The 14,314-nt window shown below is 36.7% G+C and overlaps 1 protein-coding gene across 3 annotated transcripts in view; it reads right to left on the reverse strand.

Moving 5' to 3' along the window:
- bcat2 (branched chain amino-acid transaminase 2, mitochondrial) overlaps nucleotides 1-14,314 on the reverse strand; it is a 20,652-nt gene extending 6,338 nt beyond the window's left edge. The window contains exons 1-12 of one of the 3 annotated variants that reach the window (XM_048203783.1): nucleotides 14,019-14,293; nucleotides 13,893-13,931; nucleotides 13,702-13,805; nucleotides 12,455-12,521; nucleotides 12,183-12,274; nucleotides 11,979-12,083; nucleotides 11,837-11,904; nucleotides 11,571-11,667; nucleotides 4,019-4,093; nucleotides 3,334-3,534; nucleotides 1,011-1,121; nucleotides 734-853 (exon numbers count right to left, since the gene is read on the reverse strand). In XM_048203783.1, the coding sequence (XP_048059740.1) occupies nucleotides 734-853; nucleotides 1,011-1,121; nucleotides 3,334-3,534; nucleotides 4,019-4,093; nucleotides 11,571-11,667; nucleotides 11,837-11,904; nucleotides 11,979-12,083; nucleotides 12,183-12,274; nucleotides 12,455-12,521; nucleotides 13,702-13,805; nucleotides 13,893-13,931; nucleotides 14,019-14,106 (1,167 nt within the window). In that variant the 5' untranslated portion in view covers nucleotides 14,107-14,293. Of the gene's footprint in view, nucleotides 1-733; nucleotides 854-1,010; nucleotides 1,122-3,333; nucleotides 3,535-4,018; nucleotides 4,094-7,490; nucleotides 7,648-10,971; nucleotides 11,487-11,570; nucleotides 11,668-11,836; nucleotides 11,905-11,978; nucleotides 12,084-12,182; nucleotides 12,275-12,454; nucleotides 12,522-13,701; nucleotides 13,806-13,892; nucleotides 13,932-14,018 lie in introns of those variants that run through there. The other 2 variants (XM_048203779.1, XM_048203775.1) reach the window with 2 other exon arrangements.

Here is a 14,314-nt window from a genome sequence, read left to right on the forward strand (position 1 = left end):
CCCTACACCATCACACCACCATCAGCAACCTGAACAATTGATACAAGGCAGGATGGATCCATGCTTTCATGTTGTTTAAGCCAAATACCATCTGAATGTCGCAGTACAAATCGAGACTTATCAGTCCAGGCAATGTTTTTCCAATCTTCTATTGTTCAATTTTGGTGAGCCTGTGTGAAGTGTAGCCTCAGTTTCCTGTTCTTAGCTGACAGGAGTGGCACCAGTGTGGCCTTCTGCTACTGTAGCCCATCTGCTACAAGGTTCGACATGTTGTGTGTTCAGAGATGCTCTTCTACAGATCTCGTTGTAACAAGTGATTATTTGAGTACCTGTTGCCTTTCTATCTGCTCAAACCAGTCTGGCCATTCTCCTCTGACCTCTGGCATAAACAAGGCAATTTTTTGCCAACAAAACTGCCACTCACTGGATATTCTCTTTTTCGGACCATTCTCTGTAAACCCTAAAGATGGTTAGACGTGAAAAGCCAGTAGATCAGCAGTTTCTGAAATACTCAGACCAGCCTGTCTGGCACCAACAACCATGCCACATTCAAAGTCACTTAAATCACCTTTCTTCCCCATTCTGATGCTCAGTTTGAACTTCAGCAGATTGTATTGACCATGTCTACATGCTTGAGGTAGGCTGATGAGATATTTGCTTTAACAAGTAGATGAACAGGTGTACCTAATAAAGTGGCCATTGAGTGTATATTTTAATATTTAAGATTTCTTACTTCAGTTCCTATAAACGTTGGTCTAATGTACAGGCTGGCGTCTGTGGAGTAAGGAACCCATTCTTGATCGATCTCAACCAGCTTATTGATACACTTCCACAGTTCGACCTTATCAAACAACTAGAAGAGACAGACAGGGAGAATATGTTGATGGCAACAGAAGGAGATACAGTCCACAGATTGGCTCAGTTGAAATGTGATAATATATATCACAGAGCATCATTCAATAAACTAAAGTAGGTCTGTAAATGCCTAATAGGGTGAGATGAAGACTAACAGGTAGGCAGCTCCTTTCAGCGCTCCGGTACATGCGCTCCATATTCAACATTGGCCTGAAGAGACGAATGTGGTTATCTACTCCCCGGAAGGCCTTCATGCCCTCAAACAACTGAGAATAAAACAGAAGAAGAGAAAAGATCAGACAAAAAAAAAAAAGACAACTGAAGAAAAGAAAAACTGCCAATAATTTTGGAAATTTGTTTTAAACATTATTACGGTTCATTCCGGTTCAAACTGGATATTATTAAGTAAAACTATATTAAGACATGGTCAAATAACTGCAGAACATTCATAAAAATACTAGGTCTAGCAATAGTTAGGAATAATTAAGATTTTGTTCATGTTTTTGAAGTCTGTTATTCTCACCAAGTTTGCATTCATTTGATAAAAAAAATACAATAAAAACAGTAATATTTAAATAATAATAAACTTTTCTACGCTAATATATTTTAAATGTAATTTACTCCTGTGATGGTACAGCTGAATATATTATAGTAAAGCTCAAATATTATTGGTGCTCAATTATTAATAAAAGTTCTTATCTTGTTTAAACTATGATACATTTTTTCAGGATTCTTTTAATGAACAGAAAGTTCAAAGGACAGCATTTGAAATAGAAACCTATTGTAACATTATAAATGTCTTTACTGTCACTTGAATACATTTATTGTATCCTTGCTGAATTTGCTGAAAAAAAAAAAATCTTTTTGTCCCCAAAGTTTAGAGTGGTACTGCATATAGGTCATTGTTGAGCTGCATAATTAACTAAATATCAATCAAGATTATTTAATGTAATATAATTAACATTTTATAAAATGTATAAAATTATGAAATATAAACTATATATACAGACATACATTAAATAATAAAAATAAATGAAGATAATAAATGAAGATATGTGCATTTATAAATTATTAACTGCAATTACAATATAGAGGAGAAAATTGTGCAGCCATTTTATTTCTACATTTTTAGGGGCCGTTCACACAGAACGCGTTTTTCTATTCCAATGCGCTACTTTCCCATTGTTTTTCTATGTAAACACGCGCTTTACGGACGTGCATGACCGTTACGCTCACGTCTCGCGTCTTTTGCAGCGCCTCACACACGAGCGCCGCGTTTTTAAGACGCCGTGTCAAGTTAAAAGAATTTCAACTTTTACACGCAGCGCAGCTCATCAATGTCAGTTCCAAAACAGTGGACCAATCAGAAGAACTTGGAGGCGGGGCAAGCGTTGCGAGTTGACATGACAACTGTTTTATATAATGGCAACATGGCGGCGGAGGCGCTCATTATTATCTTATTTTCTTTTTTTCCATGTCAAAACTTGTATCTGTAAATTCCATTCTGCAGTTTGCCTATTTCTATTATTTCCGTTATTGTCGTTATTGCATCACGTCTCAAAGGCGCGTCTCGAGACTTTCGCGTTCAATGCTGCGCTTTTTTTAAAACCACTTCTGAGCGTTGCGTCTCGCGTTTTTAGACGCAAAGACGCGTTCTGTGTGAACGGCTCCTTACACTTCTCACAGAATAGAATTCAGGTAAAAACAGCAGACTTGGAAAATAAAGTCTAGTCGCTTTTGGCTAAATGAGAAAAGGATTCTAAAAACCCCGATATAATTCAAGCGAAATCGAAGAACGAACTGATGTGACGTCATTTAGAACAAAATCAGGCCAAACAAAGTTTGTTTGGAGTTCGTTTTGGTAGTTTGAAACCGGCTTTCCGGAAAAAAGTTCACTAGGGCTGGTAAACACCTTTGTAAAATCATTGGTCCATTGCGATTACGTAATAGGTAGGCGTGCGCAGAGGCTCCGCCTTCTTTCACATGGAAATCTTTTCCGGTTCATTTCTCCTGTTCAGTCTGTCGAGGTCAGACGTTCGCGAGTAAAGACATAAACACAATAGAGTACATCTGTACGTCTGATGAAACGAGACACTGACACTGTTTTTCATGTTTAATACAGTAAAGCTGCTTGATTTTAAGCAATCTATTGTATAAAGTGCTATAAATAAACATGACGTGCCTTTACTAGAGTGCGGAATTGCAGAGCTCGTGCAAACATATCCACATTGGTATGATCAGATGCTTGCTGTTTTTTTTGTTGTGTGTTTATTTTGTTATTGAGAGGAAAGCGCACATCACATATTCACATATTCATCTAAACGCCACTCTCAGCAGCGTGGGCAGCATTGGATGTTTGCTAACAGTATATTGCAGCTCACATATTTCAAACTTCTTCTTACTCCTAAGTGAAGAACGAAAAAAGAACTTTGCCGTGAATATATCAGGACCTTAAGTACTATGTGGTTCACACACTACCTCTATGGAGTAATGTAGGGCTGAGGAAGCAGGGTGAAGGGACAGATTCTGGAAGGGCTTGATCTGAGGTGCCTCCCATCCTCCTGCAGCAGACCAATTGACGGTCAGCATGTGGTCTGAAAACTGCTTGCCAAACACAAGAGTTGAAGGGTCTGGCTTTGGCTTCAGTACAGGGTTCCTCTCTATGGTAAGATCTGCAGCCTGACACAAACAAACAGGGAGAGAAAGACAGAAAAAGAGAGAGAAAACGAAAAAAAGACAGAGAGGGGCGGGGAGTAAAGCGGGCATGTGGAGAGGTGTTTATTCATTTTCATTGATTGCACATGCATTTGAAAAATTAATCTGGATTCATCATGCCAGTCAAGCACTTACGGAAATTGAATTCAATTAAAATGCGGTGAGAAGAAGGGAAGGGGGTTGTTGAAAGAAAGAAAGTGTGCAAGAGGGCAAAGGCACAAAGAAAAGAGACGTCAGAACCCACAAGGTGACACCGTGGCCTGCTTAACAATTCACAAAGTGCAACTCAGGATGAGCCATAAAACTTCACAGGTCTGGAAAAGATCTGCATTGCCCCCAAAACGTACCGGCTTACGCAAGGTAAAACTCAAACAATTGCACAAATTCACCTCCAGGTGGTGGAACAGAAAGAATGAATGAATCTGGCTCGACAGGTTTGTTTCAGTACCTTGAAGGAGGAACTGACGAACCGCAACGACCCACATGACAGGGAGAGAGGATGAAGAAAGCGTCCATTTAGTGCCTTAAAACACAGAAACAGAGTGTGACTTCAATCATTCCCTTTCATAGCACACTCAGACACAGGGCATGTCGTTCTTGACAGCTGTTGTTTAGCCCTCGTGAGATGTGAAGGTTGAGTATGTACCAGCTGTATGTACCTGCATTTGTGCACAAGGAGACAGCTGGGTCACGCAGTAACAGTGCTTTTAATAGCTAAAAACCCTGAGTGAATGAGCAAAGCAAAGGAAGGTAGTGTGTGTTTGCCTATAAGACACACACCAATCAGCTCCTGTTTTAATTGTTTTCTTTTTGTTTTATTAGGCATTTGTTTACATAATAAATAATGTAGAAGGGCTACATGATAGCTTGCTGCTTGATCCGTTGGGTGAACTCTCTTAACTCTTGTGCATAATTCGGCAAACAATGCGTCTTATGGCAAGATGTTTTTACCGTTTGGTCCTGAAAAATTAACTAGCATATATTATTTTAACTAGTATTTATTTTAACCCTTAAATGCATGACTGTTTTGCCAATCATTCTTACATATTCGGGTCTTTATCGACCCGGATCTATATCTAACACGGAAGGATCTCTACCTGTCGTGATAATATAAAACTCCTCTGATATTAGGAGTAGCAATTACAGAAGAATAAAATAAAGCATATTTTGTTACCTTTTGGAGCTTGAAAGGGCTCCGTTTGAGCAGATGTTTTATGCCATCATCACTGTCCTCATCAGAGCTCATTTCACAAATAAAAGGCTAGTTTTATGTTTGAGGTCACGAATATGAGCCCATTCGCGATCTCAAATGTATTCTCAAAACTATATAATTTTCAACATCTTCAAAATCAATATTTCACTCGCTAACAGCTTCACCAGATCCATCCAGTAACATTTACAGTCATATGTGATTGCGTTCAGTACTTGCTCTGCAGTAAATCGCTGAGCCATTTCATGTTTTTCTTATTTAGTTTTCTGTCTGAGTGAGTCGTCACTTCAGCACTGTGTATCAGACATTGCCACCTTGTGGAATAAAGGTGAATTGCACTTATTCCGTCATCTAAAATTCAATTATTGTTGGGAAGAAAAAAATATACGTACAGTCATACACACCTCAGGTCGTTAGCGACCCTATACAAAAAATGAATACAAAAATAGGCATTCTTTTATAATTTTATGATTTTTTTTCTTGTTATATTCTTTATAATGAATTGATTGAGGAATACCAAGAAGGTTGATGTCTAACTTTAAAAAAATTATCAAGGAGGAGGGTAGTGAATGATGTCCTGGGTCCCTAAAGACCTGAGGTATGCATTTAAGGGTTAATTAGTAGTAAGTAATCCAATAGTTACTAGTATCTTTTTCAACTTCACTACAATAACTATTCATTAAAATACTAGCACTTACTTCTTCGCTACTAGCCACTTACTATATAGAGTCAAGTAACTATAACACCACTGGTAACAATTTGAAATTTGGATATAATTCAAAAGGTAAAAGTTGCAACTACTCACTTCTAACTAGTATTCCAATTATTACTGTATTACTATTAAAGCGTTAGTTCACCCAAAAATGAAAATAATGTCATTAATTACTCACCCTCATGTCGTTCTACACCCGTAAGACCTTCATTCATCTTCTGAACACAATTGATCATTGATCATTAATCTTCAGAACACAAATTAAAATATTTATTTTGATTAAATCCGATGGCTCAGTGAGGCCTGCATTCAAAGCAATGACATTCCTCTCTCAAGATCCATAAAGGTACTAAAAACATATTTAAAACAGTTCAGTGGTTCTACCTTAATATTATAAAGCGATAAGAATACTTTTTGTGCGCAAACATAATAACGACTTTTCAACAATATAGTGATGGGCCGATTTCAAAACACTGCTTCGGAGCTTTACGAATCGAATCAGTGATTCGGATCTCCTATCAAACAGCTAAACTACTGAAATCACGTGACTTTGGCGCTCCGAATCATTGATTCGATTCGTAAAGCTCCGAAGCAGTGTTTTGAAATCGGCCCATCACTATATTGTTAAAAAGTCGATATTTTGTTTTTCTGGCACACAAAAAGTAGGGCTGCACGATTAATTGCACGAGATTGTCCTGCGTGTCTCATCAGTAAAGCCGGTTCTGTGATTAGCGGTAAATGTCCATCACCTGCTTTCAAATGGAGCGTCACTTAATATACAGAGCCGTAGTTTGCGGACAAGCTACGCAATATCATGTTCATAATCGCAGATGAATCGCTTTCGATTACGAACAAAAAGTATTCTCGTCGCTTTATAATATTAAGGCAGAACCACTGTACTCACATGAACTGTTTTAAATATGTTTTTAGTACCTTTATGAATCGTGAGAGAGGAAATGTCATTGCTGTCAATGCAGGCCTCACTGAGCCATCGGATTTCATCAAAAATATCTTAATTTGTGTTCTGAAGTAAAGAACGACATGAGGGTGAGTAATAAATTACATTATTTTCATTTTTGGGTTAACTAACCCTTTACCTATTGATTAGTGTAGTAGTATGCTTTTCATACTAGTAGTATATATTGGGAGACTACTATCAAACTCAATTGTTAGTAAGATTTCTTATCTCACTAGTTAAAATAGCTTTTTACTTATATGTAATGACAACTACTAGTCAAAACTTTATAGTCCAATATTAAAAATCTTAAAATCTAGTAACATGTTTAGCTAAATGTTTAATAACTAATGAATAAGTAACTACCAGCACCTAAAGACAAGTTGCAAGTAAAACAGGAACAGGTCCAGCAGCAACTGGACTGCATACCAACTGGAAATGAGAATACCACAGATCCATATTGACTTTATTTCCAAAATGTAACCAGTGAAAGTGTAATAGTTGTTGGATAGTGACTAAAATCAAAGGGTGTCACGCGAATATCTATACATATCTATACTATCTATACATTTAATAAATAGTTATAAGTAAAATTGAAAATAACGCCTCATAGTCATCATAGTGTTAAAATACTAGTAATTTAAAATAATTTAATTTAATTTTTGATGAATAAATGTTAAGACGGCTTGCCATACGCGTCCACACGGAAATACGTGGAAAGCTACAGTCATTCACAATGCAAGCGTTCATCCATTATTTACAGACAGTTTTGAGTATGAACAAAAATTCAGAGTGAGAACAAATGACGTCTTATCCTAACTATAAAATCAAACACTTAAAGATGTGCATCCCGCTGCTGTGACACTTGAAACTTGCGTGTTGTCGACTTGCAACGTCGATAATCCGCAGTTTCAAGCTGATAATTGCTGTTCTGTTAAATATACTCCAGACACGCCGAGTGTGTTCACATAGACCCGTTAAACATTGACAGCAGGATTTGGAGATGTGGTGGCGGAGATAAGTGAAATGATCTTTGAACTCACCGTCCTGAGCGCTGCCATTGCTGCTGAAATGAAATGAATGGTAAACTAGTCCGAGTGGGAGCAACAGCCCCAGACTGTGCGATCGCTGCGTTCCGGATTGGACCTCCGAAGAAATAGCGGCAAGGTGCTCGGGGTTTGAAACAGTAGACCTACTTTTTTATTTTCAACACAAGCCAGTGTGATATTTGCATCATGAGGCTTGTTTGAAATATCTAAAATGTTGTTATTTGTGATGCCACTAGGATAGATAGCCTTACTGGAAACTTTCTAAATGAGACTTTTATATTTCTGAGCACTCATATGATAATCTTTAATAAAGAAGTATGGTTAGATTACATCATTACATCTTTATATTAATTTTAAAAGGTATTAATATTACAAACTAAATAGTTCCCATCCATCAAAGGGTTAATAATAACCCGCGGGTAGGCGTGACGGATCTCTCGCATCTGATTGGATAAAAAAGAGTAGGGGTCAAATCAACGCAGTCAACAGGGTTAAACTATGGCTCTGGGTTAAACAAGGTCATGAGAGAAACACTCCATTCATTGGTCAGGATATGAGGCGTTGGTCCTATCTGGTTAAATGATTGGCTTTTGGAAATTTGAAAAAATATGTTTTATGTCAATACCCTCAGCTGATGATCATGTGACACAAATAAAAATAGGCTGGTTGCTATTATAAACAAGAGTGTGTGGCTTTAAATTGCACAGAAGACTGAAACAGTTTATATTTGCTTATTTAATTGATTTGGGTTTTGGTTTTGTTTTTTTATAATTTTTTTTGTCTCAAACTTTCTTTTTATGGCCATATTAACATTTTGAAATCAAAGGACTCATGTCAGTATGAACACATCATTTGTCTTACATTGTCTCAGAATATAATCCCTTGAGTGGCACTGCCATGTTAAAGACGTTCTGTCACACTTTTTCTAGTTAATATTTAGTAAAATAATTCCACAACAAATATGTACAATAATTAAGCTTTTTAATTGGTACAACAACAACAACAAAAAAATCAGAAATACAATGTATGAAACAAATCACAACCTATTAAGAGTCATTAATTAAGATTCCAAAAATTACTAAATTACACAACATAAAATCAAATGTGACAAACTGACCTGGGAATGTTTATTTGTAAACATCAGTCTTCCCAGGTGAAAAAAGTACATTTCTATAATTCTTCTTTAGTACTTCTTAAGATAATCTTAAGAACATCTAAGTGTACTCAACTGTGCTATTTTGAGACACCATGAATATGAACTAAAATGTGCTTTTAATATACTATCTCTGTATTTAAAAATGTATTTAGATACTACTTATAATACACTATGGGTTCAAATGCACTATAAGTGGTAACTAAATACATTTTTTAAAAGCACATTTTAGTTAATATACACGGTGTCTCAAAATAGCACAGTTGAGTACACTTAGATGTTCTTAAGATTATCTTAAGAAGTACTAAAGAAGAATTTTTAATATATTAAGTACGAAATTAGTGCACAAAAATAGAGCACTTTAAGTACATTATAGAAGTGTACTTTTTTCACCTGGGTTTGCAAGCATATTCATGGTACTGTAATTCACAGTGCAGGTCCCTTACATATAATATTTAACTACTATAATTTTGTATTAATAAAAATGGAAAACTCAGCATTTAGATTAATTAATTAAGATTTCACAGATACCCCACAAAAATTCCTATTACTAGTAGAAATTCAAACAATTGCAGATGGCTTTAATGTAACAATTATTGCCCCATTTACCTGACCATGAGGTAGTGTGCAAGTGCTACATGGAAGGTAAAAGAAAAACTATTTCTGAAATTCATTAATGAAATAATGTTTGTTTAATAGTAAACTTAAACTCATTCAAATAAAGGATGTGCAATGATTTTAAATGGTGTAATGATAAAAAAAAAAAAACAGTTACAGTTGTGGCCAGAATTATTAGACCCCTTCATAAATATGATCAAAGATGACTGTAAAAATAAATCTGCATTGTTTATCCTTTTGATCTTTAATTTATAAAATTAGCAAAAATCTAACCTTTCATTGAAGGTAAAGAATTGAAAGTGGGGGGGGGAAATAACATTAAGAAATAAATGTTTTTCTCCAAAACACGTTGCCCACAATCATTAGCACCCCTAGAATTTTTTATGAGTAAAATATCTCTGAAGTATATTCCCATTCATATTTAAATTTTTTGATCCAGGGTGATCATGAACATGAAATTGTCCAGCCATGACTTCCTGTTGCACAGGAGTATAAACATGAAGAAACAAAAATGCCAAATTCCCTTAATCATTCATCACATTGTGAAAAACCAAAGAATATAGTTCTGATGTGTAGCAAATGATTGTCGAGCTTCACAAAATAGAAAGTGGCTGTATGAAAATAGCTGAAGCATTAAAAATCCCCATTTCCACTATCAGGGCAATAATTGAGAAGTCCCAATCAACTAAACATGTTACAAATCTGACTGGAAGAGGACGTGTGTCTAAATCGTCCTAATGCGCAGTGAGGAGGAAAGTTTGAGTGGCCAAAGACTCTCCAAGGATCACAGCTGGAGAATTGCAGAGATTAGTTGAGTCTTGAGTCTCAGAAAGCCTTAAAAAAAATAGTCAAAAGCACCTACATCCCCACAAGATGTTCGGGAGGGTTTCAAGAAAAATCCTCTGCTCTCATCCAGAAACAATCTCCAGCATATTCAGTTGTCAGTCAAGACTGGAACTTCAAACGGGACCGGCTTCTATAGTCAGATGAAACTAAAAAATGAGCTTTTTGGCAGCAAACCCACCAGATGGGTTTGGTGCACACATGGATAAAAAGTGCCCCATGCCCACTGTTAAATATACTGCTGGATCTTTAATGTTGTGGGCCTATTTTTCTGCTGGAGGTCCTGGACAACTTGTTCAGATACATGGTATCATGGATTTTATCAAATACCAACAGATAAAAATCAAAACCTGACCGCTTCTGCTAGAAATCTTATAATGGGCTGTGGTTGGATCATCCGTCGGGACAATGATCCAAAACAAACATCAAAACCAGCACAAAAATGTGTCACTGAGCACAAAATGAAGCTTCTGACATGGCCATCCCAGTCCCCTGACATGAACCCTAAAGAGAATGAGTGGAGTGAACTGAAGAGAAGAAGCACCAACATGGAGCTGGAATCTGAAGGATCTGGAGAGATTCTGCATGAAGGAATGGTCTCTGATCTCTTGTCAGGTGTTCTCCAAACTCATCAGGCATTATAGAAGAAGACTCAGAGATGTTCTCTTGGCAAAAGGAGGTTGCAAAAAGTATTGAATAAAAGGGTGCTAATAATTGTGGGCAACGTGTTTTGGAGAAAAACATTTATTTCTTAATGTTATTTCCCCCCCACTTTCAATTCTTTACCTTCAATGAAAGGTTAGATTTTTGCTAATTTTATAAATTAAAGATCAAAAGGATAAACAATGCAGATTTATTTTTACAGTCATCTTTGATCATATTTATGAAGGGGTCTAATAATTCTGGCCACAACTGTATTTTACAGTGTCCCTGTTACAAATATTGTATGTACTTACTATAGTAATAACAGTAAATTATGTACATAATTAAACCCTAAACCTAATTATATATTAAGTACACGTTGTTAATTAATATTATTCAGAACTCATTCGTATAATTACACTGTAACAAAGGCACCTTAAAAAATGTAACCAAAATCACATATTTGCAAAGTCTGCAAATAGTTGCATATAGAAGTAGCACTGCCTCATAATCACCAAACAAGCTGTCTGAGAGGAGGAATGAAACATATAATTATTTAATGGACCTTTCACCTTTCCATCACTGTTCAGTTAAGGAACTTGGCTTTTGAAGCCGTAGTTCAGTTCGGCCCCTCCGCTTAGAAACAAGTCTATCCCAGTACAGAAAGTGGCATCAGCTGCCAAGAAAAGGGCAGCTAATCCACTCTCAGCCTCCGTTCCCATTCGACCAATCAACTGTTGAGGAGAAAACTGTTACTGTAACATATCCAGCAGAACACCTGCTTCTTCTATTGCTCATTTACCCTTATGAACACTTACCTGAGCATTTTCTCCCCCCTTAATAGTAGCAGAAGGGTTTTCGGTTTGGCCTGCAAGCTCCTCCCACAGAGGTGTCCTTATATTGCCAGGAGAGATGCTATAAAAGAGTTTGGATTTAAAGGCTGGTAATAAACATAATTAACAAACAATGTTCACAGATGAAAATTCAGTAGGATCAAAGAAAATATAGTCATAGAGAAAATAAATAGTTTAGATATAAATATAAAAGTAAGGAACAGCTTAGGCAGGGTGATAATGTCACTCACCAATTCACTCTCACTTGATAGCGACTCTCATCCACAGCCATTGCTTTAGTCATGGCGGTGATCGCCCCCTGGTGGATATATGGAAGTATTGCTATTACTTTCAAGATGATCTTGAGCATTTGGCACAAGCAGAGAAACTCACCTTGGTTGCCACATAGGGAGCTGCGTCTTTCTGACCTATTGAGGCAACAAGGCTGGACAAATTGATGATGTTTCCTTGTGTTTTGCGCAGGAATGGCAGTGCATACTGCCCAGAGGGAATAAAAAGAGGTTAAAAAATAAAACAAAAAATCAGTCATTCTGCATAAATAAAGAGACCGGAGTGTTATGTTGCTTGAGATATTACCTTGGATGTAAGGAAGCAGCTGATGAGGTTCAGATTAAGCAGGTCTCTAAACTCCTCTGCAGTGGTTTCATCTGTGGGCTTGTGAGGGGGGTCTGGTGTGTCATTCAGGGATTTTAATTGAAATCAGTATTATTAGACAATTTATTTATTTGTATCATTATTTTTATATTATGTTCAAAATAAATGTAAAATGTTAAAATAGTGTTCACAAAAGAGTGTAGAACAAATAAGAAACAAAAAATGTACAAAAGGTGAATAAAACTTTGACTTACGCCAGCCAGCGTTGTTCACCAAACAGTCGATTTGTCCAAACCTCTCAATCGTCTCACTTATTAAATGCTTTAAGGTAAGATATGATAATATATAAATAACAATACATTTCGAACTATATGACATTTGTTTTGAAAGTTCAATTATAAAATGTAAAATCCTACATAACTACACAGCAAAATCCCCTCTGCTCAGAGTACATATGGTCCCTCTCCAAATAGTGTTAAAATAACACTGAAGCAGAGTTAAATTTAATGAGATAATAAAGCAATTAAAGCGGAACTCAGTAAGATTTGCGAAGCTCCCCCTACAGTTTCCTTCAGTGAATCACACTGTCGTAAATACTCCAAACGCAGCTCTGGACTACAATGACTACAACGCTCACCAGCGCAGTAGTTTTGCAAATACAGTACAAGAAAGAGGAGGTTGGTAATTTGCAAATACAGTACACTCAATGGAGGTGGGTAATTTTCGAAATTGTCTTATAAAGTCATAATATATACATTGTTTTTGAATTACCGTAAAGCATTTTGTCACTCTCGCGTGAACGTGAACATGAGGCGAGATTGTTTCGGGTCGGTGCAGCTCAACTTGCAAGTGCTGTATTCTGGCGTAGACGTACCAGATGGGGTTAGTGCTCGCCTCAAACACACCACTACAAGTCAATTAACCATCTTAAGGACTTAGAAAACAATTTATGAAGGTAAAAAAAGTTACTTAGTTCTGCTTTAATTAAGTAATGATTACGCATTAGTGATGAACACCTGCTGTTAACAAGCAGAATCACTGAAGAAATAAGAAAAAACACAAGAACAACAAGTGACTTAAGTCACAGCCTTATTAATTGCTTAATTATCTAATTAAATTTAACTGCTTCAGTGTTATTTTAACACTATTTAGAGAGGGACCATATGTACTCTGAGCAGAGTTGATTTAACTCTGGGGATTTTGTTGTGTAGGCTACTTGGTTTTTAGAAATAGAAATCAGAATTATTTGATTATTATATTATTAATATCATAAAGAAGCCTTTATACATTATATTTTATAATACTGATGATGTCAAGTTGTAGGCTAAATGGAAACCTTTTTCAAATGTGGGGAAAAAACTTAACCTCAAAACCATAAACGCCAAACTGCTAAAGCTTTATACAGCATATATGACACAGTAATGAGTTTGAGAGGAAGAAGATAAAGGTGAGGACAGAGGCTGAGGTGAATGACACAAGTTAAGAAAGCAACAGTGCGTACCTTGATGTCATCCTCTTTCGTCACGTCACATGACAAAAACATGCATGATCCCGGTCCTTCCTCATTCAGCGCAGACTCAAGAGACTGGCCAGCTGGCAACTCAGCTGACAATTACAGGAAACAGAAGGAAACGTTATTGCATTCATTGCTGGAACTAAACCTATTTCAAAGTATTGAAATCAATTACATACTCTCTTTAGCGCAGAAGACAACTTTGGACCCATTTTGCACTGCAAAGCAAACATGACGGTTTTTATTTAGTTCTCTTCCTTTACTTTCGATTTATTATTGGAAAGATACATTCTATAAATCCTTACCAAACGCTTTAACGATACCCCTTCCAATGCCTCTAGTGCCCCCGGTGACGATGACAACTTTGTTGACGTAGCGCTGAGCACAAGCCATGTTACAACTCTACCTTATACGTCCAATTATGTGTACTAAATGCAGGGAACGCACAAAATGTTGTCTGCACACGACTGCTCGAGCAAGCGGTTTCTAAGGCACTAAAATCATCTGACAGAGAAGTAAAACTAAAAAGATATCACGTGTGTGTGTGTGTCTGTGTCCTGTGGAGATGTTCGCTTCCTGGATGAATCGTTACGCGAGTCGC

The sequence above is a fragment of the Megalobrama amblycephala genome, linkage group LG1 (genome assembly GCF_018812025.1).
Source record: "Megalobrama amblycephala isolate DHTTF-2021 linkage group LG1, ASM1881202v1, whole genome shotgun sequence".
In the NCBI taxonomy this organism is placed as follows: domain Eukaryota; kingdom Metazoa; phylum Chordata; class Actinopteri; order Cypriniformes; family Xenocyprididae; genus Megalobrama; species Megalobrama amblycephala.